Genomic DNA, 24,828 nt, shown 5'->3' with positions numbered 1-24,828 from the left:
CCTCAACCGAGCTTTACCCAAATCTAAAAGCCAAAAAGAAAAGCATCAAAACAGCGAGAAAAACACGGACAAAAAACACAACAAAAAATGATAGAAAAATAATTAAAAATTAAACAAAAATTTAACAAAAATGTGACAAAAATTCAACAAAAATTCAACAAAAATTCAACAAAAATGTGACAAAAATTCAACAAAAATGTGACAAAAATTCGACAAAAATGTGACAAAAATGTGACAAAAATTCAACAAAAATTCAACAAAAATGTGACAAAAATTCAACAAAAATTTAACAAAAATTCAACAAAAATTCAACAAAAATTCAACAAAAATTCAACAAAAATTCAACAAAAATTCAACAAAAATTCAACAAAAATTCAACAAAAAATCAACAAAAATTCAACAAAAATGTGAGAAAAATTCAACAAAAATGTGACAAAAATTCAACAAAAATGTGACAAAAATTCAACAAAAATTCAACAAAAATGTGACAAAAATTCAACAAAAATTCAACAAAAATTCAACAAAAATTCAACAAAAATTCAACAAAAATTCAACAAAAATGTGAGAAAAATTCAACAAAAATTTAACAAAAATTCAACAAAAATTCAACAAAAATTCAACAAAAATTCAACAAAAATTCAACAAAAATTCAACAAAAATTCAACAAAAATGTGAGAAAAATTCAACAAAAATGTGACAAAAATTCAACAAAAATTCAACAAAAATGTGACAAAAATTCAACAAAAATTTAACAAAAATGTGACAAAAATGTGACAAAAATTTGACAAAAATTTGACAAAAATTCAACAAAATGTGACAAAAATGAAAAAGAAAAAAAAACATACAAAAGGTGACACGGCAACAGCGCGAGGAAAAAGGTCAGTTTTGTGGGTCTTAGCTTTCAAATGAGGTGTTACACAGCCAAAAGAGGACAGAATGCATTTGGTTAAGGCGGGGGTCAGAGGTTAAAATATGTATTTATGGAAGTGTCACAATCACGCTGATTTGGGCCCGGCTGGTCAGAGTCCAGGGCTGTTTCTCAGTCCCAGTCCGGCCCTGCCTATGGGAATTTATCATTTTCCCTTCCAATATATTTTTTTTCTTCGGGATTTGCTATATTTTATTGTCTCTCTTCTTTAACATGACAGTAAATATTGTTTTAATGTCGTCATCAATAATCAGCACCATAGCCTTTGTTTTCTGCCCCAAAAAATCCACCTAAAACTGCGCTACTATCGCTGTCACCACCAGGCCTACGAATCGATCCAGCGCACCCGATCGGATTGTTTCCCACCTTCTTAAACGATTTCTCCGCGATTATCGGCACCGTCAAACCCGCATTAAACCTCTACGCAAATCACGCAAATGTCCACATTCCGATCATCCGTCTAAGGTCGCGTAGTTTTCCGTTTTCCTGAATGAAGACGCGCGGTTGTGGAGGCTCGACTCGATCTGCGCTCTGTTGAAAAGCCTGGGTCGAGCTAGCCGTGGCTTTAGCAGCTAGTTACGCAGCTGCCAAACCCTTGGACCAATGCCTTAGAAAAACACTGTCAAATCCGCCTCCCTCGGGGAAAATGAACGTTGTCCATTGATGACGGCGGACGCTGCTCTTCCACGGTGACGGATACACACCGATGTTAGCGTTAGACAGGGTTTTCGAACCGCGGGGGACACATTTTCCGTGTTTGGCCGTGCTAGTTAGCCTGTTAGCATAGTTAGCTGATGATGGCTCAGTGGGGGAGCGACTCAAAAGCCCAAGGTAGGCCTCGCGTTTCGGTTCATATCACACACCTCACACCCTAAATCCTCCTCCTAACCCTTACTTATGCCTCCGCTGTGGTTAAACGCTTTTATGTTGTAAGAATGTTCCATATATTGTGTTTCGTGGCGGTGTCTTTTCGGTCTGGCAGCGGGCTATATCCGGAATGGGCTAAATTAGCTTCTGGGTTAGCTTCCTCAGATTGAAAATGGAAGCTGTCGCTGCTTAAATTAACATCTAGGGGAAGTGTGGACTGTATTAGAAGCAACTTTGCACTTTGCTCCTCTCCTTTTGCTGTGAATCTTTGCCTCCTTTACCTTTACTTCGACCACAGATCTCCCTCCCTCTGAGAGCCAAGCCAAATGTGTTCAGGATGAAAACCCCAGCCTCGTCCACTCATTGTGTGTGTTTTTGGGTAAAGTCTGGCGTTTGTTTGGACGTGGCTCGGATCTAAATCTGCTCAGTCTCTTCAGGTTCTCTCTGGGTCAGCCCTGGACTGGAGGCTTGTCTGTGTTTTGCTTGTGGCCCTTTTCAGTAATGGTCATTCAGCGTTATTTGTGTGAGAAATCGACTTTATTAAACGTATTGTAAGCAGGGACTGGGTTAAACAGTAGATCATGATTTAGATTCATAAGGAGAAATGTGTGATGTTCTTGTTGCTTTGATTATGTTGCTTAGGCTCATCACGACACATGCTGTATATGATGGAGCTACATATTTAAAGATCTAGGGAGTTTTGAATTTGACACAATGATAAATAAATCACATCCTTCATGTCTGTCATCTCATACTTGTTCATGTTTATTATGGATATTTTCATGTATATTTTCTGTGGTGCATTTTAACTGTATATTTTCAGGTTTAGACATGATTTAGTCAGTTTCAGACCAGTGGTTCTAAAGGGGTTTGGTTTCGGGACCACCTTTACTTCAGGGCAGTTAATGGGAATCGCATTCTCTACTTTGGTGAATCTCAATAACCGACGCAGGACTTTATAATCGACAGGTTTACAGCCTTTTCTTTGGCACAAACAGAACTTAGAAGTTTGGATGAGACGATGAGAGACGTTTGTTGTTTGAGGTTTGAATAAAAAACCACCACGTCGCCTTTGCTTTGCCCGATCCTGTCAGGCCGTGGAAGCTCAGCAGGAAGGGCCTGGTCGGAGCTCGGATGGGAGACCGTTTGGGAAGCCTGGGTGAATGCAGTGAGTGAAGGGTCGGAGGGGCCGATGGCGCAGACTGGTGGCCTCGCTTCCCTCAGTCTACCCCAGGGCAGCGAGTATGGAGTGAACGAATAATGACAGTGTGGCGCTTTTAGCCCTTTTCCACCAGGCTGGTTCTGGGCCAGTTCCAGTTTCAGAACCGGTTCTTTCGTTTCCCACTGAAAAAACGCTGGCTCTTTTGGGTCGGGAACCAGTTAAAAGCTGGACCAAGAAACGAGCAGCAGTGATGTCAGCGGCTGGGGGCGTGGCTCTCTCCTCCAACAAACAATCGATATCAGTTAGTTTGTGCTTAGAACTTCCTGGAGAAACAGTCTCTGTGGAGGAAACTGTTGTTTTGCTTTATGCTCTTCAGCTAAAACAAGAGTTAGAAAGAAGAAATCAGAATGTTAACGGCTGCTGTGACTGAAACATAAACTTATTTTTCTGTATTTTATAACCAGAAGTGGCTGTAGTGAGATGTTACTCCATGTTTGATGTTGACTTCCCAAAGCGTTGCTATGACAACAGGCACAGCTCTCATTTTGGTGGGAAACCAAGTCAGTCTGGAACCAACCCGGCACCAGAACCATCAAATATCGATCAATACGAGGAAAATATGTAGCAAATAATCGTGCGTCTAAATTCAGCCCAGGTTGACCGGCCGCGACCCAGATGTGATTTGTCTGATATCGTTAAAGTATTTTCCACACAGGCTTGTGTTGAACAAGTAGCAGAATTATCACAACCTGATCACACATTTTAACTCTGTTTCCATAGCCTGGACAGTCGGGTCAAGTAAACAGGAAGTGAAGTAAACCAATCAGCGAAGAGGAGTCAGCGGCGTTAATATTCAGACTGAATTCTGAATCACAAAGCTCGCCTTCAGCTGATGAGTTTTGTGATTCATAAACACCAAAAGCTCACCTTCTGCTGATGTGTTTCTGGTGTGTTTTACGGCTAACCCTGGGCTCCCCCGGGCGCCGCCAGTAGATCGTTATCGAGGGACTTCCATCCCGAGCGCGACGCTGCTCAGGAACAACACGTGACCGCAAAGAAACCAGTCTGACTGCACGGATCCGTTTGAGTCCGGACTGATCTCCCCGTGTATGAAGTATACAGAGGGGCGTCGTCCTGGATCCAGGCTAGTGTTTCCCTGCAGTTGCTGTTGGAAAGTATTGGAAAAAGTCTCCCTGGAAGAGGATTCGTGAGACACTTTTCGGTCACTGTTTTGGTCCAGATCTTGATTTAGGCCTGGTGGTTCTTAGTCAACGTAGGCCAAATATTTGATCAGACTTGGTGTGAACATTAAAGCAACAGCACGGAAGATTTCACTTAGGGCTGTGCAATTAATCGAAATTCGATTACGATTTCGATTACAACAGTAAACGATTACAAAATTAGCATAATCGCATAATTTTTTTTTTTTTTTCTAATTTTTAATTTTTGGATTTTTGTCATTTTTCTGCTGGATTTTTGTCTTTTTTCTGCTGGATTTTTGTCATTTTTCTGCTGGATTTTTGTCATTTTTCTGCTGGATTTTTGTCATTTTTTTGCTGGATTTTTGTCTTTTTTTGCTAGATTTTTGTCATTTTTTTGCTGGATTTTTGTCTTTTTTTGATGGATTTTTGTCTTTTTTTGATGGATTTTTGTCTTTTTTTTAATGGATTTTTGTCTTTTTTTGCCTGATTTTTTTCACTTTTTTGATGGATTTTTTTAAAGGCAACAAATAATCGTTTGAATAATCGTGATTTCAATTATGACAAAAATAATCGTTCTTAGTCAACGTAGGCCAAATATTTGATCAGACTTGGTGTGAAAATTAAAGCAACAGCACGTAAGATTTCACTCAATAAATATAATTAGATACAAGCATATATATACCAGAAACATACCTGATATGTGTTTGCTGTAACTTCACTGGGAGCAGGACGTCTCCAGCTCGTCTCCAGCTCGTCTCCAGCTCGTCTCCATGGAGATGACTAAAGGCGTATGGGATTTAGACGGGTTTGGTCCTCATCCAAAGTTGTTTCTAAATCTAGATTGAATTCACGAGGTACATTTAAAACCATGTGGGAAATACATCTGTGAGGGAAGACAGTTCAGATTAAGTGTTGACTCTGAGGTTCTGTACACGGGTTCCATTGTAAGACTTAACTTACAGCTACTGGTGCGATTTTGTTTCATTTAAATGATTATTGTGGTTAGTGCAGCCCCAGTGTAACAAAAGAACATGTTGAGCTTGTTGCGATTAGACCAGGGGTTCTCAACCTGGGGGTCGGGACCCACTGGGGGGTCGCCAGAGCATATAGATAAAATATGTATTTTAATATTATTATTATGGTGTCGTAGCAAACATGCTGTTTTACCAGGGTGCCATTGTTTGTTCTAAAATTAACTCATTTTGTTTTTAGCCATTGTTTTTTCTTTGTTTTTTAAGAGTTGTAAAGGTTTAACCTCTTAACTCCCGCCTGAACTGAGAGGATCTTTTTCCTCACGTCATCTGATGTGTCATTTTTTTGTAACTTTTTCATCATTTTTTTTTGTCATTTTCTGTCATTTTTTCATCATTTTTTTGTCACATTTTTGTCATTTTTTCATCATTTTTTTGTCACATTTTTGTCTTTTTTTCATCATTTTTTGTCACATTTTTGTCATTTTTTATCACATTTTTGTCATTTTTTATCACATTTTTGTCTTTTTTTCATCATTTTTTGTCACATTTTTGTCATTTTTTGTCATTTTTTGTCACATTTTTGTCATTTTTTGTCACATTTTTGTCATTTTTTGTCACATTTTTTATCACATTTTTGTCACTTTTCCATCATTGTTTTCGTCTCAGTTTTGTCGCTATTTTCTCACCTTTTTTACCAGAAGCTTTTGGATTGGGGTAAAGCCAAACTGGAGAAAATGTGCTCGGTTCAGGCGGGAGTTAAGGGGTTAATGTCCCTGTGTTTCATGGTCTGACCCGGGAGGGGGTCACGATCCTAATGAACTGTCATAATGGGGGTCGCTGCTCCGAAAGGTTGAGAAACTCTGAATGAGACGATGGGCCGCTGTATGAACTGTATGATCCCTGTCTTCTCATGTGGTCCCGCCTCCTCATGTGGTCCCGCCTCCTCATGTGGTCCCGCCTCCTCCTGAAAGGCTGATGTTTCCCCCTCTGTTTGTGCTCTTGTGTTTCCGGTTTTTGTTGTGTCTCTCCTGGTTTCTCTGTTGCTTTTGGGCGTGATCCTCACATCAGAGTTTCCTAATCTCTCGCGAGGCCGTCCGGGGACAGTGATTACCGTCTCATCCGCCGTAATAACGCTTTGTTTGCACAGGAGGCGTCCGAGGTCTTAAGAGGAATTAAACCTGAAGGCAAAAGCAAAGCCCTGTAATGTGGCGTCAGCTCTCGCTCGTGCGGGAGTTCTCCATCGCGAATCCGCACTCTTTACTCTTTAAGTGTGGGATGTTTGGCCTGGTTTTGGTCGGCAGGTTTTTAAATAAGAGTGACATTATGTAGGGGTTATGTGTCCTCTCCCTCCTGTCTCACTGGGTCTTTGCTCTTGTTCCAGTGCACAGTAAAACTTCACCTTCAGTCACATAAATCATATACTGGGACTGTATGAACACATTGAGTGCCAACAATCCAGACCATTTTCATGATATTTGTCGCACCACAGCGTGTTCAGTGTTACTGCTTTGTTCACATGCTGTGGTGAGACTCTGAGCTCTCCGTATCTGAAAACTGTTTAATTCTACCTGCATCAGTTCCTGAGAAATCTTTGTTTCGAGTCAATCTTCAAGGACGACATTTAAACAGCCTGGTTCTCGGATTCAAGACGTTATCAGGATGTTTCTCAGCCGTTTTTGAGCACATTTTTGTCATTTTTTAATCACATTTTTGTCATTTTTTTTGTCACATTTTTGTCATTTTTTCATCATTTTTTTGTCATTTTTTCATCACATTTTTGTCATTTTTGAATCACATTTTTGTCATTTTTTTGTCACATTTTTGTCATTTTTTAATCACATTTTTGTCATTTTTTTTGTCACATTTTTGTCATTTTTTCATCATTTTTTTGTCATTTTTTTATCACATTTTTTCATTTTTTAATCACATTTTTGTCATTTTTTATCACATTTTCATCATTTTTTTATCACATTTTTGTCATTTTTTCATTTTTTTCATCACATTTTTGTCTTTTTTTTGTCACATTTTTGTCATTTTTTTGTCACATTTTTGTCATTTTTTTGTCACATTTTTGTCTTTTTTTTGTCACATTTTTGTCATTTTTTTGTCACATTTTTGTCATTTTTTTGTCACATTTTTGTCTTTTTTTTGTCACATTTTTGTCATTTTTTTGTCACATTTTTGTCATTTTTTTGTCACATTTTTGTCTTTTTTTTGTCACATTTTTGTCATTTTTTTGTCACATTTTTGTCATTTTTTTGTCACATTTTTGTCTTTTTTTTGTCACATTTTTGTCATTTTTGAATCACATTTTTTCATTTTTTTATCACATTTTTTATCACATTTTCATCATTTTTTAATCACATTTTTGTCATTTTTTCATCATTTTTTAATCACATTTTTGTCATTTTTTTGTCACATTGAGTGCCAACAATCCAGACCATTTTCATGATATTTGTCGCACCACAGCGTATTCTGTGTTACTGCTATGTTCACATGCTGTGGTGAGACTCTGAGCTCTCCGTAGGTGAAAACCGTTTAATTCTACCTGCATCAGTTCCTGTGAAATCTTTGTTTCGAGTCAATCTTCAAGGACGACATTTAAACAGCCTGAAGACTTGATCAGGATGTTTCTCAGCCGTCCACGGACCGATTTTAACCATTTAAAAGCTCAGAGAAATCGATCTGTGCCTGTGAAGCCGCTCTGCTACCGGGAGCGAGAAAGAAGTGTCGGGTTCACAGCTGTTTGCTAAGCCACGCCCACTCGGACTAAACAAAAGAAAAAAGAAACGTAATAATATTTATGAAATGTCCAGATCTGGATTCTTCACAAGTTTTTGAAAGTGAAATTAAATGAAGACTGTATGAACTGCTTGAGTTGATTATATTTGCGAGGAAATTATTATGGCGTTAAAAAAAAAAGAATAGAATATCTCTGAATGAATCTTCCCAATAGTAAAGCTGGGACTTTGAAGTCATTTGTCCATCGTTAATTATATCGTTATCGTGATATTTACTTTTTATATCGCGATGCAGATTTTAGGCCTTGTCGCCCTGCCCTATTGCAGGTTTGTTTTCTAGCGTTTGTGTGTAAGTGACCCTGAAACGTGACCCTGCGAATGGTGAAATGTGGCGATAAACGCGTCCCTGTGAAGAATCAGAATGCTACAAATGTTGGGAAGATTAGGCATGAGTTTGTGCCTCAACCAACATTTTAATGTGAAGGTTTCCTCTTGCATTGTGTAGCAGCCAGTCCTAACCTGAGCCGCTTCTGTTGCTGCCGGACATGTTAGCTGACGCGCTAGCTCACGGCTTCAGTCATTCTTGGCTCGTGTCAAAGACGTCTCAGGGTTGATTATCGTTAATAAATAAATAAAGAAAAGCATTCCTATTACAACAGATAGTCTAAAATCAGTCCATGCTGTGCTATTACATTCATATTCAACAATAAAACCAATCAGTACCTCATTCTCAGCGGTCAACAGACGTATGAGCCCGTCCACGCCCCCTCGGACTAAAAAAAAGGAAAAGAAACGCAATAATATATGAAATGTCCAGATCCTCCTTTATTTCACTTCTGTTCATCACAGAGCTGCCAAAATCACACATAAGGTGTTTTCCCGTAGTAGTTTTCCCGATGGGCCGACGTACTTTTGAGCCGGTCAGACCGAGATAAGGCCCGTAATACCTGACCCGGCCCAGGCAAGAGTATCATTACATAGATGCAGTTACACAGCTCCTCCACTAGAGGGATGTGACGCCCTCTGGTGGCCTTCATTGAGTCATGGTTCACAGATAATCTTGTATAATGAGCGATGGGCCTCTGGGACATCACACTCATGCCCCTCACATTGTGAATATCAGAGGAAATAGTTTATTGTAACTCCCTCCAGGACCCACAGAACCTCAGACCTCTGTTTTTATACATTTTAGACAAATGTTTGCAAAGAAGTGCATGCTGGGAGTTGTCAGGTGACTCGTCGTCAGTGCAGTTTGTAAATCTTCTAGTTTCCATTGAAAGGATTTACATGTTTGTTTTTTGGGGATTTCTGTTCTCACTCCACACGTCTCTGACTCTGAGGTGAGTTTTACCGTTTCATCTTCATCTACAGTCGATCATTTGGTTTTGAGAAGTTTATTTGTGTCACAGTCGCGAGAGGAACTTCATTAACGGAACTCACATTTTAAGATTGTTCAGTCATTTTACAAAAGTTCCTTCAAGTTGTAAATGACAGATGAAAGTGTTGAGTCTCTGAGGCGTGAGCTTGAATTCAGCAGAAACAACATGGAGCTTTTGTCCTTGATTCGTAGCTTTTACTGTTTTAGTTCAAGAGAAGGGCTCATTGTTTTGCTCATCACCTCCACTATTGCACTGAATATGACTGTTTATTTTAGAGGGCCTTGACTCGAAAGTCCCGGGACGATCCAGCCCTGGCCCCTCCATGTTTTTTTCCAGGCAGGTCTGGCCAATTCTCCTCGATTAAAACTTGTATTAAAATCTCGATTAGATTAAACTTCGATGAATTGCTCAGCCCTGGACTGAAGTATGACCTGCTGAGCACAAGCGTTTGAGGAAAGAGTTTTTCTGGATCAATGTTCCATTTTGTCCATATTGTTGCACCCAAACCACTGCCCTCCTTTAACTTAGAGGAGATTTAAATGATTTATAATGAAAAATCCAATTTGAGCCAAAGCGAGGTGGTAGGGCTGTGCTATTAATCAAAATTCGATTTTACAACAGTAAACGATTACAAAATTAGCATAATCGCAAAAAAACTATTATTTTATTTTATTTTTTCAAAAACTTTTTTTTTTTTTTTTTTTTTTACATTTTTTTTCTAATTTTTGGATTTTTGTCATTTTTTTTGATGGATTTTTGTCACTTTTTTGATATTTTTTTGTCATTTTTTAATGTTTTTTAGTCATTTTTTTAATGTTTTTTTGTCACTTTTTTGATGTTTTTTTGTCATTTTTTTAATGTTTTTTTGTCACTTTTTTAATGTTTTTTTGTCACTTTTTTGATGTTTTTTTGTCATTTTTTTGATGTTTTTTTGTCACTTTTTTGATGGATTTTTGTCACTTTTTTGATGGATTTTTGTCACTTTTTTGATGGATTTTTGTCACTTTTTAATGTTTTTTTTGTCGTTTTTTTGATATTTTTTTGTCATTTTTTAATGTTTTTTAGTCATTTTTTTAATGTTTTTTTGTCACCTTTTTAATGTTTTTTTGTCATTTTTTTGATGTATTTTTGTCACTTTTTTGCTGGATTTTTTTAAAGGCAACAAATAATCGTGATTTCAATTATGACAAAAATAATCGTGATTATTATTTTTTCAATAATCGAGCAGCCCTACGAGGTGGTCACTTTTGTGTGTGGATGGCAGTTGTAATTTATGTTGTGAAATAAAGATTCAGTTTGTTTCTGGGGGTTTACACTACAGGTTAGTGGGTTTTCTAAGCGGTGGATCCTTCTGGAGACCGCTGTTCTTTTCAGAGGTGGATTTCATCTCTTAAACGAGTGTGATTCCTTGGCTTTGCTGTTAGCGGCGGTTCATTTGTGGTTTTATTCACGGCTCTGTCTCCCCTGTAGTGAAAACCGTTTTATCTCTGTGGCCTCTGAGTGAAAGTGTCTGGGGTCAGTGTGTTTTATTTTGAGCTCCCTCAGCTCCGTGTGAAAGGTCTCCGTGACCCAGAGGCGGCTCCTGTTTTTAGACCGAGAGGACGAGAGTCTGTGATCGGGCGAGACGTGGAGGCCGACAACAAATCACACTTTAACTCGTGCTGTAAAAGTCTGACATGTTTCAAAACAGCCCCTCGCTTAGAAATACAACAGCTTCTATATTTATTCAAGACAAGATTCAGATTTGATGAATCACTCAGCCCTCCATCGTTTAAAACAATCCACACAATGTCATTTTTTCTGAAGATACGGCTTGTTCAGATAAAATGTTAGCAAGGATTTACTGCATTGTTTCAATTGCAGTTTGGCTCTAAAGTCTCATTAGCATCACTCATCTCAACAGATTGATATATTGAGATTATTTTTCTCTGGTAACAGTAATTACACAGATGAAACTCGGAAAATTAGAATATCATCATCAATATCAAAAGTTAATTTATTTCTGTTTAACTTAAAATGTGAAGCTAATACATGATATAGACTCATGACATATGACAAACCTTTGTTTATTTCTGATGCTTATGGCTTTTAGCCCCAAATTCGAAATCTCAGATTTGAATATTACATGAAATCAATACAAAAAATGATTTTAAACACAGAAATATGGGTCCTCTGAAAGCTGAAATCATGCCATGTACTAGGGCCGGACTGGGACTGAAAAAGGGCCTGGACTCTGACCGGCCCGGCCCAAATGAGCCTAAAGCAGCACTTCCACAAAGACATGAGTGAACCTCTTACCGAGTCTTAACCCAGTGCATTTCCACCAGTTCGGTTTTACCCAAATCTAAAAGTTTCTCCACCGAAGAGCTACAGCATAACGCCTCATTTGAAAGCTAAGACCTAAAAAGTGATTGCATCCTTTTGTCACATTGTTGCATGTTTTTGTTGTTTTTTCATTGCTTTTTGTGTTTTTTTGTTGTGTTTTCGTCAGTATTTTGTCTGTTTTTCGTTGCTTGTTCGTTGCTTTGTCATGTTTTCATCACGTCTTAGTCACTTTTTTGTCACATTTTTGTTGCTTTTCTGGCTCACCTGTTGCTATTTTGATGCTTTGCTTTTAAGCTCTTAGATTTGGATAAAGCTCGGTTAAGGCGGGGGTTGAAGAGGTGAAGGAGAACATTTAGACCGGTGGCCCTAGAGCCGGTGGCCCCTCTGTGCTCTTCTAGAATGGACACATGGCCAGTCCGCCCCTGGAATTCTGATCTAATTGAGATTTTAATGCAGGTCGATCACGATAATCACGGGGTGTGTTTTAATCGAGGAGAATTGTCAGGATCTGAGACAGGCCTGTCAGGTCAATCCCAGGGAAACACTCGGCCCAAACAAACAGGAAGCACAGGATGATACAGGGTTAGTGCTGGATCGTCTGCTCCGGAGGGACGTCTGCTGTGACCCTAATCCTTAAGGTTAACCCCTTAACTCCCGCCTGAACCGAGCACATTTTCTACAGTTTGGCTTTACCCCAATCCAAAAGCTTCTGGAGAAAAGGTGTGAAAATAGCAACAAAACAAAAAAGTGAGAAAACATTGACAAAAAAGTGACGAAAAATGTATGAAAAAGTGGCAAAAATGTCAGAAGAAATTGACCCATAAATGACGAAAAAATGACCAAAATGTGACAAAAAAATTACAAACAATTACAAAAAATTGATAAAAAATTGATAAAAAAAAAGGTCAATAATGTGACAAAAAATGATTAAAAATGGACGAAAAAATGTGACAAAAATTGTTTCAAAATCTATTCAAAATTGCCAAAAAAATGACAAAAATGTGACAAAATGTGACAAAAAAAATTACAAAAAATTTATTAAAAATGGACGAAAAAATGACAAAAATGTGATAAAAAAAAATTACAAAAAGTTACAAAAATTAGTTGAACACCCACAAAAAAATGTTGGAAAAAAAATGTGATGCCGTGAGGAAAAAGATCCTCTGGGTTCAGGCGGGAGTTAAGAGGTGAACCATTTCCCTGGCCCTAACCTTCATTTGTGTCATGATATCTCACGTTTTCACAGCAGACTGTCCCTCCGGAGCAGAACATCTAACACTAACCATGAGACATGCGGCACAAAGAGGAGAGGACCTGCTGATTTTAAGTGTAAAATCAGCTACAAAGTTGTGCTAACTCAAAACAGAAACCCGTGAGGAGCCTCAGAGGACCAGGACACACTCGGGGATGAAGAGTTTAAACTATCGCTGTTTGGACCATGTGCGTTTGTTTTGAGGCTGCAGCCGTGGATTAGCTGGATGCTAACAGTGAACTGAAAGTTTGATGGTCTTTTTTACTCATAAATGCGCAGCTTTTTTCTGCTGCAGCTGAACCTGAGATCAGAGGCTCCATAATTCTGATGGTGAACATTTATCACCTTGAGGTTGGGTTGTTATAGTTGTCCAAATATATATATCGATAAACCTCCCGGCCCCTCATGCATGTAAACACTGTTCTGCTGTCCCTCTAACCCTGTGCCCCCCTGTCTCCAGCCTAGAGGCGGTGCATGGGGAGGGTGCGGCCGGCGCGGGACTGACCTTTCCAAGATGGCGGCGCGTCAGAGGAACTCGGTGCTGATCCTGTCGAACAGGGAGCGGGGCTCTCAGACGCTGGGCTCCCAGAGGCTGCTGCAGCTGCTGGTGGAGGAGAAGGTCCGCTGGATGAAATGGCAGAGTCAGGTCAGTGACGCAGCTGGAGTCTGGAGAAACAAACCTAGCACCACCAGGTCTCTGCTCCCAAAGACGAACTGAACTTCCACATGCGCTTCACGAGTCTCTGTTTGAAACGTTTTCTTTGTGTTCTGAACGTATCGTAGGGCTGTGCAATTAATCGAAATTCGATTACGATTTCGATTACAACAGTAAACGATTACAAAATTAGCATAATCGCAAAAAAACGATTATAATTTTTATAAATTTTTTATTCAAAAAAAAAGTTCAAAATTTTTGTTAAATTTTTTTTTTCAATTTTTTTCATTTTTTATTTTTTGCCGAATTTTTAATTTTGGGATTTTTGTCACTTTTTGGCTGGATTTTTGTAATTTTTTTTGCTGGATTTTTGTCACTTTTTCTGCTGGATTTTTGTCACTTTTTTTGCTGGATTTTTGTCACTTTTTTTATGGATTTTTGTCACTTTTTTTGCTGGATTTTTGTCTTTTTTTTGCTAGATTTTTGTCACTTTTTCTGCTGGATTTTTGTCTTTTTTTTGATGGATTTTTTTAAAGGCAACAAATAATCGTTTGAATAATCGTGATTTCAATTATGACAAAAATAATCGTGATTATTATTTTTTCAATAATCGAGCAGCCCTAACGTATCGCACACAATCTGCTGAATAGTTGGAGGTAAAAGGCGTCTCTACTAGGGATGGTCCGATATGAAAATTTGCTGCTGATATCGATATCCGATATTTGCCGATATTTATTTCGACGTTAAAAATCAATAGAAAGGCTCAAATGTGGTAAAGTTTGTAAATTGCTCCATTATTGAATGTCTTGTGCTTCTGCCTGGGACACGTCTCACACACCAGGAGGAAACAAACAATCCCTTTTATTAGAAAAATATTAAAAAGACCAAACGCAATGTTGGAGTGAAATGTCATTTGGATTTTGGCTAAACATTAACTCAGACCTACTTATTATTATACTTTCACCCAAGTCCTCTATTAATGGGAAACACTGACACTGGGAATATGCTAGGCTGCTGTTTATTGTATTTTTTATTTAAACATGTGCCTACCATGTTGTTTAAGCTACATGTTTTAACTTTAAACAAAGCTGATAAAGGACACACTAGGGCTGCTCGATTATTGAAAAAATAATAATCACGATTATTTTTGTCATAATTGAAATCACGATTATTCAAATGATTATTTGTTGCCTTTAAAAAATGTTGTAATCGAAATCGTAATCGAATTTCGATTAATTGCACAGCCCTAGGACACACAGCTCTGTCTGAAGCTTTGGAATTGCAAAAAAATAGTCACTTTAACAGCACCTTTATATGAACTAATGAGGCCAGACTGAAGATTGAGAGTTGGTTTAGAGCAAAAGGCAAACAGTAGATTTACAGGATTAGCATGAGCTTTGAACTGCACTGTTTTCAATGATAAATGCGCAAACGATGCAAATGCGTCTAATTAAATATGCGCGAAAAGCAACATGACATAACGCCCCGTTGTCAGGTCATTAACATGACAAAAGTGGGCGCAGTAAACGTCAATACTGACATTATCATCACTGTAGTTAGACCTACATGACAGAAAGGTCATGTTTACGTGTTGTAGCCTTTAGCCTGTTAGCAGCTATGCTAGCGCTAACAAACAAAGTTATAAATCTGGCGTCAGGACGGAGAAACTTTAACAACACTCACCTCAGATGTAGCGACAAATAATCCATCAGAAAATGATTCTGTTAATCCTGACTCAGAATAATGTCCATGGAGGCAGATTTAGTCCAGTTTGTTGCAGCAGTAACTTGTGGCTCAGTATCTCTGTGGTGTCCAAGTGTCCGCTCTTTGTTTAAACTTAGTAAAAACATATCTTCTTTTGGAGACGTGTGAATTTATGCTGGAGGTTCTTTATTTTTAGGAGCCACTGTTTATTTTAGATCATTTGAATAAACTGTTGCCCCGTCAGGTCAGTGCAGCCCGTCTACACGCTGCTGCTGCTGCTTTCAGGTGCGCTACATTACGGTGCAGTAAATAATTCAAAGAAAAAATATATATATATCGGCCGGTACCGATATGTAAATAAAATGACAAATATAACATCCCTATTCTCTACATAACCTGACCATTGGCCACAGGAGTCTGTCCTGCAGGTCTGAATCTGCAGGATCTCACCGGGCTCCTACTAAGCACAACACGTTACACTACACTGAAAGAAATGGGAAAGGCCGTCTGTTAAATTGACTAAATTTTATTTTGCTGCGTCTACTCTATTGTAACATGTTCTGTGTTTCAGCACGTTAGTTTTGTGTTGAACCGACACAAAGGGCGATAAAATGCGCATACACCTTAGATACGCGTCAGCTCAACATGAACTGTCCATGTTACAGTAACGCAATTCATTTTCCCGCCGAAGACTACAGAGGCGGGCTTTTGCAATGCATCATGGGAAGAAGACAGCGGAGACTGCGGTCTTGACAATCAGCAGCAGCAAAAAATAGGAATAATAACCATCAAAAGTTGGTAAGTACACATTTATGAGAGCTACATAATTTTGTTTTTAGTAGATAAAGGAATGTTGTGTTTTTTGTATTATTATTATTAATGTCAAAGAAGCGTTCGGCCGGAAAAAGTGGCTTCTGCCAATGAGTCATACGCCATTACTGAAAATTTTGAAATGAAAATTTCATATTAACATTTTCTTCGTTTGTGGTCATTACCCTTTTTTAAAAAGTTACTCCTTACAGATAAACTGACCGCTGTGTACATGTACTTAAAGTATATCCATAATTGTGGAAATGGCATGCTACATTCTCGTCTCAGTGACCAACGTTTTTTTTTGGGGGGGGGGGGGGGGGACAACGTCTTTTTCTGCCGCTGTTTCAGCAGTGCTAATGTTAGCTAGACAGAGCGCTGGCCTCGCCTCTGTGGAGTTTACACGCGTTTACAAGAACGTATTGTCACTGTTTTTAAAAGCGTTTCTCCTCTCCTGCTGGCTCTCGCTTTCCCTGCCCGCTCCGCGCTCGCCCTTAGCCGCCCCATACTGCAGCACCGCGTTGCCTCCACGCTCCGGGCGGAGCCCCGTGCTGCATCCCCGCTCTCCGCCCCGCGTTGCCTCCCCGCTCCGGGGGGGAGCCCTGTACTGCATCCCCGCTCCGGGCGGAGCCCCGTGCTGCATCCCCGCTCCGACTGGAGGCTCGCGCCGCGGTCTCGCTCCAGCCACGCAAAGACATGCATCAGGACGCAGAGGATTTGAAGCGCTTTTTTGTCAAGTTCTTTACTCCTGGTGTCCTTTGCTATGTGAACTTGTTAGCTTTCCTACATATCAAACTGAATTTGGGAAAGAATGGAAATCTGTGATGTGTCTGGTGCAAAGCAGTCCTGTCCATAGACAACACGAGTTAAAAATAATATCTAAAGTTTGATGAGGGCCACTTGCTATGTGAACGATGACAGTTTTGTTGTTGTTGCAGATTGTGACAACGCGGCTTAACTCAAGTTGACCCAACATGGCTCTCCCTCACGTCTGTGGTAAGAAATATTTGTGGTTTTACCATTAATTGTCTTGAGCTTTATCTTGGGTTGATTTTTGGAGGCTGCAGTCTGAACCTGACGATCCAAGCAGCTTCCTCCAGCTTTTACTGCATTATTTTCACTGCACTTTGTAATGTTTATAAAATGTGGTATAGGAGTATGGTTGGAATAAGCAATAACCTCTACATTTGTCATGTTTTGTCCTCAAGTTTGTTTTTATTTTATTCTAGTTTGATACAACATGTGATGACTGGGGATGGAGTCAGGCCATGCCCTCATTTATGTAAGTATAAATAACAATATTTTAATATTTAGTCCATTGTATGCTATAATTTACATTTTGATTTATTGTGCTGTAGTTTGTAGAGTCAGCCCATGGTGCTGGAACAATATAGTTATGCAATTTTGTGTAATAGTTTCCACAATTCTAAGCTTTACATTTTAGAAAATATATATTTAGTGATTCATTTGGAGTTGATCACTGCTACATGTCCTTTGAGAATGTTAACATCAGCCAGTCAACGAAAACCCCTTTTGAAATAGTTCTGTGTTCTGTATCCCCTTCATGGCTGTGAAATATCTTCATTATAGAGAACGAGGAAGGGCTGCAGCCTCTTCTCACCTGCTCTCTGTGAAGCAGCTCGGCCTCTGAGGCGCTCAGCGATGGGATACATGTGCAGTGCATTTCAGGTAAATGTTTGGAGGCTTTTTTTATTCTTCTTATTGTAATTTCAGCTGCTGAAATGTGTGATATTGTATATTTGCAGATAAATGCAGAGTTCACGTGTACAACAAGAGTCCTGTCACAACGGGACTGTTGGATTCCAAATCTTCTGAAGGTGTCCAGGAAGCTCTCCAGCCTGCATGGAAGGAAGCTCGAAGACCAAGCTGCTAAAATGCCTGTAAGTACTTAGTGGAGTCAGTGGATTTCTGTTGTGCTGTTTTATTGCGTAGTTATAAGGCTACCTCAAAACCCGCTCGTGTTCCTTTGTTCTGTGGACATTTTAGCAGAAAATTATTTTATGTCACAAACTGTAGAGCAGCAGCACTGCTCTAAAGCTACATCACTGTGGAGCTGCACGCAGTTTCACTTTGCATTTCATATGTAAACTAAACCGTCTTTTATGGTTGATGGTTCCAACATGATGCACGCTCACATCAACGAGAGATTAATTAATGACCAATTAAAATGGCCCAAGACTGATTATTGTCCAATATTTATGCAAGATATATTATGAATTTCTAACATTGTAAATCAACATGTTTTATTTTAATTATTATTATTTTTATTCCCACTAGAACATGGACATGAAGCTCAGAATAGGCCACCGCTGTGAGGATCCACCAGGCAAGATCCAAAGTTGGAGTATTCTGAGGTGTTGAGGTGAGGTCGTCCTCCATGACCCGGAGAACGAGGCCCTTGAAGTGAGAATAAACTCGTCATGGAGTTGGAGCCAACTCTGCTGTCCAGAAAAACTTGCGCCCTGAAAACGTAAATGAACATTTGTCTTTTTGGGCTCCTGGAGGGATATTAGCTGTGGTTCAGTATTGTGTTGTCAACATTGTATAGCATTTAAACTTTGGCCAATGCTTCAGCGTTAATTTTGTCTTCTAAAATTCTATTTTATTTGTCAGTAATATTCTTGCTGACTAAAATAAGACCAAAAATGACTCAAAAACTAAAAAGTAAAAGGGACTAAAATTATGTGGACTTCATATGATTTAAATTCACTCAAAGAAACAGGTCTGAGCTTTGTCCATGTGGGACTAATTGTGCATTGCATTATTGTTTACTGAAAACAGTTATTTGACTAAGTCTTGACTGACTTGTTTTTGACAGTGAGGAGATGAGGGAGAAATCTATGGTACATCTATTAAAAAAAATAAAGTTTGAATCTAAATTCCTAAAGCACTCATGGATATGGTCAGAATGTTTATCTACAAAAAGGTAGTAATAGGTTATACATTGTTTTATATTGGCAATTATTTGTATCTTTTGATGCATTTGTGGGAGTTGTGTTTTATGGACTGAGGAGGTGGGGCTTAGCTTCAGCCTGACTCCAAACATGACTGTATTATAGCAATGAACTAAGTCTGTGAGGCATCCCTATAGTGTTCAGCAGGGCTCACTGAACCTGGTTTATGCAGTCTGGCTGGACTTTTGCTGTTGGCTCCTATATTTTGAATAGAGAAGTAAAAATAGCAAAAGGGGGAATAATGGGACAATATAGCATATGGTAAGACAAACGCTTTTTCAATCTAACTTCAACTGAGGGATGGAAATGTCACTACAGCAAGGAACTTTCAGAGCTTCCTGTTCAACTTCCCACAGCTAACATGTTTTTGTGTGTTCACTGACACTGATTTTACAGCGTACATAAGTGCAGTTTTATGCTCAATTGTTGGCACTATGTTTCTTTCACATTTATATCAAATAAAGGTGAAAAAAGTATTGAAATTGTTTCTCATTTTGTATGCATCTCATTTGCATTGTCATCCTTCATTTATTGTAAATTGTATTTTACTTCAGTTAAGGTTAATGAGAATACAGGATGTGTGATAGATTTGAGGTATCTTGTTAAAGTCGCATGATTAGAATCATGTAAAAGTCACATGATTAATATCAAGTAAGAACAACATGATTAATATCAAGTAAGAACAACATGATTAATATCAAGTAAGAACAACATGATTAATATCAAGTAAGAACAACATGATTAGAATTATGTAAGGGTAACATGATTTAACCATCTGAAATTGAGTAGTTTTAACACATTTTAGTTCTGCATACTGAACATAAATCTATAGTGTCAATTCTTCAGAATTACTTCATGTTGATGCAACACAATTTGCATCATGTAGCATCTACACAAACTACACGTGTGGAACCAATGTCCACAATTAAATTGTGTTAAATCAACATGGTACTTTTTTCAGTGTAGAGTCTGCCTTTAGAAGATCGGCCATAAAAGGTTAGAAACTCCTGCCAAACATATTTCAACTTTTAGATTCCTCTTTGATCGTACGGGAAGTGGCTGTAAGTGGATTCTGGTGATATTCTTCTTCTCCTTCTTCATCTTCTTCATATATTTTGCCTCTAAGCAGTTTTCTTTGCAAACTTTCCGGCTCATGTAACCTTTTCTCTGACAGAAAGTGGAGCTGCCGGACAGTCCTCGCTCCACGTTCCTGTTGGCCTTCAGCCCCGACAGGTGATGAACAAAGCCTTCATTAAACAGATGTGTTTTTGGTGAATGTGTGATTAAAATCCTGGTCTCTCAGGACGCTGATGGCCTCGACTCACGTGAACCACAACATCTACATCTCCGAGGTGAAGACGGGGAAGTGCCTGCACTCTCTGGTGGGGCATCGCCGCACGCCGTGGTGTGTGACCTTTCACCCCACCATCCCGGGCCTCGTGGCCTCGGGCTGCCTCGACGGGGAAGTGCGCATCTGGGACCTGCACGTCAGTACCGCTCGTTACCACAGGGGGGTTTGTGTTAAAGGGATGTTTCAGGATGTTTGTGTTCACGCGTTAAAGGGATGTTTGTGTTCACACGTTAAAGGGATGTTTCAGGATGTTTGACACAGGACCTCATCAGTTATCCAGAGTGTTGCTGATTTATGGAGATGTTTCTTTTTGTAATTCATGCAGTTCTTGTGTTTGAAGAGTTTCGTGGCGCTAGGCTAGTGCTAGGCTAGTGCATGTCTATGGTATCAGCTAGCCTGCATTAAACACAGTGTGACCCGCTCCACAGAGCACCTGAGTCACTGATAACACCAGACTAACCATATACATGTCTGTGTCGACCAGTGGTTTCGCTCGGGATCATTTCTCTCCTTTATTTTGAAGGACAGGGTTGAAAAAATCCGTCATGAGCAATTTTTATCCTTCATGAATTAATCTCTCATAAGCGTTTTTTTTTTACATAAATATATATATATATAGGCAGCATATTATTTATGTTAGTAAAAATGTGAGATTGCAGGATAAATGGAGCTAAACTAAACTTGATCTGAACAGTCTTGGTACATTTTGCAGCAGAAATGTGAATAAACTGGTGCGTAAAAGTCTCAGAGGAGACGAGTTCAGAGTCACTGCTCATCAACATCAAGGCTCAGATTACGCTCATACAAATGTAAAGTCGAGCTTATTATTTGCACTTTTTCAATTTTACCGTAATGTAAGAGACGGTGGGTGAACGGGACTATGTTTACCAGTTGCATCACTGCACTACAGGCCGCTACCACATGGGGAGGGAAAGAGAGAGAGGGGGGGGGCATAGATGAGCTCGTCCTGAGACGTACATGAGAAGAGCGGCTTCACAGGGGAAGGATGTTATTAGTCTTTAACCGCGTTTGCATCGTGGTTTTCTTCCCCGTGTTGTTGTTAGCGTCCGGGTCAGGAAAGTTAGCGAGCGAGGCAGTGATACAACTGTGAGACCCGGTGTGAAACTTCAGAGAGAGAGAGAGGCCCGCACGCTCTGAAAAACAGCAGAGCTGCGTCTTTATTTTCAATCCTTCAAAATGACGGACGGTAGGGCTGCTCGATTATTGAAAAAATAATAATCACGATTATTTTTGTCATAATTGAAATCACGATTATTCAAACGATTATTTGTTGCCTTTAAAAAAATCCAGCAAAAAAGTGACAAAAATCAAGCAAAAAAGTGACAAAAATCCAGCAGAAAAATGACAAAAATCCATAAAAAAAATGACAAAAATCCATAAAAAAAATGACAAAAATCCATAAAAAAAATGACAAAAATCCATTAAAAAAAAAGACAAAAATCAAGCAAAAAAATGACAAAAATCCAGCAAAAAAAAAGACAAAAATCCATTAAAAAAATGACAAAAATCCATTAAAAAAATGACAAAAATCCATTAAAAAAATGACAAAAATCCAGCAAAAAAATGATGAAAATCCAGCAAAAAAGTGACAAAAATCCAGCAGAAAAAGTGACAAAAATCCATAAAAAAATGACAAAAATCCTGCAAAAAAAAGACAAAAATCCATTAAAAAAATGACAAAAATCCATTAAAAAAAAAGACAAAAATCCAGCAAAAAAATGACAAAAATCCAGCAAAAAAAAAGACAAAAATCCAGCAAAAAAATGACAAAAATCCAGCAAAAAAAAAGACAAAAATCCAGCAAAAAAATGACAAAAATTCATAAAAAAAATGACAAAAATCCAGCAAAAAAAAAGACAAAAATCCAGCAGAAAAATGACAAAAATTCATAAAAAAAATGACAAAAATTCATAAAAAAAAAAGACAAAAATCCAGCAAAAAAAAAAGACAAAAATCCAGCAAAAAAAAATGACAAAAATCCAGCAAAAAATTGACAAAAATCCAAAAATTAAAAATTGAAAAGAAAACTTGAAAAAAATAAAAAAATAAAAATTATAATCGATTTTTTGCAATTATGCTAATTTTGTAATCGTTTACTGTTGTAATCGAAATCGTAATCGAATTTCGATTAATTGCACAGCCTTTGAAATTTTCCATCAAAGTAAAAAATATTCCGTAAATGACGGAGAATTTTCGGTTAATGTAACCTCTGCTGTCGATGGAATCATGTTTGGAATATAACTGACCTGCATCACATGAACGATCGCATTCTGAGGGACTATTTTCTAGCAGATCACTCCGCCGCCGCGTAGCTTATACAACCACGAAGCTGATGCTGCTCAAATATAAGGTCTTTTAAATGACTCTATGGACACAGACATGTATATGGTTAGTCTGGAGTTATCAGTGATTTGCCTCAGGTGCTCTGTGGAGCGGGTCACACTGTTTTTAATGCAGGCTAGCTGATACCATAGACATGCACTAGCCTTGCACTAGCCTAGCGCCACGAAACTCTTCAAACATAAGAACTGCATGAATTACAAAAAGAAAACTCTCCAGAAATCAGCAACACTCTGGATAACGAGGAAATGAGGCCCTGTGTCAAACATCCTGAAACATCCCTTTAAGTCTGGAAGCTCTTTGGTACCAAACCCGTGAGTGACTGTGAGTCCTGTGTCTGTGAACGGCGCTATATAAATAAAGATCTTCTTCTTCTCCCTGGTGTTCAGGGCGGCAGCGAGAGCTGGTTCACCGAGAGTAACGTGGCCATCGCGTCCCTGGCCTTCCACCCGACGGCTCAGCTGCTGCTCATCGCCACCAACAACGAGCTGCACTTCTGGGACTGGAGCCGCCCCGAGCCCTTCGCCGTGGTGAAGACGGGCAGCGAGACGGAGAGAGTGCGGTACGGCCCGGCGCGGCGGCAGTAACCTTTAAAGAGCGCCGTCTGTCATGTTTATGAAAGAGTCGCTCAGGAAACCATGGATTCATGATCAGTGTCTGTGTTTCCAGGTTGGTGAGATTCGATCCCCTGGGACACAACCTGCTGACGGCCATCGTCAACCCGTCCAACCAGCCGGTGAGTGCCCTGTGTCTGACCCGTCTGACCCGTCTGACCCCCCTCTCTGTCCCGTCTGACCCCCCCCCCCCTGTCTGTCCTCTCTGACCCGTCTCTCTGACCTGTCTCTGACCCCCCTCTCTGACCCGTCTGACCCCCCTGTCTCTCCTCTGTCCCAGAGCGAGGAGGACTCGGAGGTTCCCATGGACAGTGTGGAGATGCCTCACTTCCGGCAGCGCTCGTTCCTGCCGTCGCAGCCCGTGCGCCGCACCCCCATCCTCCACAACTTCCTGCACATCCTGTCGTCGCGCTCGCCGGCGCAGGGGGGGGCGGAGCCGCAGCGCCCCCTGGGGGAGGGGCCGGCGGGCGACGCTCCTCTGCCTCAGTTCTCCTCTGAGCGGGGGCCGTTCCCCGGGTGCACGCAGCACCTGGGCCTGGTGTGTCTGTGCAGTCGCTGCTCGGCGGCGCGGCCCCCCCCCCCTGGCCCCGGAGCCCTCGGGAGCCCCCCCTGAGGCGCCCCCCCCCTCCTTCTCCTCGGCTCGCACCGAGCCCCGGCCTCTGCCCGACAGGCCGTCTGCCTTCACCAGTGTTTACTACAGCGGGCCCGGCCTGCCCACCCTGCCCCCCACGCTGCCCCCCACGCTGCCCCCCACCCCGGGGCTGGAACCCTCCAGGGCCCCCCCGGAGTGGCCCCGCGGGCCCCTGCTGCCCCCCCGGACCTCCACGTCCTCCTCCGTCAGCCTGCTGTCCGCCCTGAGGCAGGACGGCCGCGCCTACTACACGTCTGCCAACGAGGGCCAGCGGGACACGGGCACCAGCAGCGGGCACCACCCCTTCTGGGAGGGGGCGCGGAGCTCCGCCTCCTTCAGGAACGTGCTGCAGTGTAACCTCAGCCGCTACTTCATGGAGTTCGACCGAATGTCCGAGCTGGACCCCCCCAACCAGGAACTGCTCAACAACAACCTGGACCCGGAGCGTCCCGGGCCCTCGGCCCCCACCATCATCCACTACCAGCCCCCGGCGCCCCCTGTGCCCCCCGCGCCCCCCGTGCCCCCCCCGCCCCCCTCAGAGGGCCCCTCGGCCTCCGGGACCCGGGGCCACCTGAACCGCTGCAGGGCCTGCCACAACCTGCTGACCTTCAACCACGACTCCCAGCGCTGGGAGAGGACGGCCCCCACCGCCTCCACCTCCAGCACGCCCCTGGACGCGCCCTCGCCGTCATGGCGGCCGGAGGAGGCGCCGGAGCGGCGTGCGGAGCCCGAGCAGCCGCCCGCCCCCCCCCCACAGGAGCAGACTGTGGGCCTGGTCTACAACCAGGACACGGCCCAGTGGGAGCGCGTCTACCGCCAAAGCTCCAGAGAGCAAGAGGCCTTAAGCCAAGAGGTGCCTGTGGACCCCCCCGACGAGGACTCTCTGCGGAGGTACCG

General features: G+C 40.9%; 1 protein-coding gene across 1 annotated transcript in view; it reads left to right on the top strand.

Moving 5' to 3' along the window:
• Window positions 1-1,493: 1,493 nt before the first annotated feature.
• ambra1b (autophagy/beclin-1 regulator 1b) overlaps window positions 1,494-24,828 on the top strand; it is a gene marked incomplete at its 3' end in the record, with an annotated part of 46,192 nt that continues 22,857 nt past the window's right edge. Inside the window, 8 exon segments of the mRNA XM_079560018.1 lie at window positions 1,494-1,759; window positions 13,291-13,476; window positions 20,149-20,207; window positions 20,278-20,461; window positions 23,076-23,248; window positions 23,356-23,422; window positions 23,581-23,879; window positions 23,881-24,822. Coding sequence (XP_079416144.1) covers window positions 13,345-13,476; window positions 20,149-20,207; window positions 20,278-20,461; window positions 23,076-23,248; window positions 23,356-23,422; window positions 23,581-23,879; window positions 23,881-24,822 — 1,856 coding nt within the window. The 5' untranslated portion in view covers window positions 1,494-1,759; window positions 13,291-13,344.

This window comes from Gobius niger (genome assembly GCF_951799975.1).
Source record: "Gobius niger genome assembly, chromosome: 7".
Lineage (NCBI taxonomy): Eukaryota > Metazoa > Chordata > Actinopteri > Gobiiformes > Gobiidae > Gobius > Gobius niger.
The sequence above is the reverse complement of the archived record's forward strand: the minus strand, read 5'-3'. Positions and strand labels throughout refer to the sequence as shown.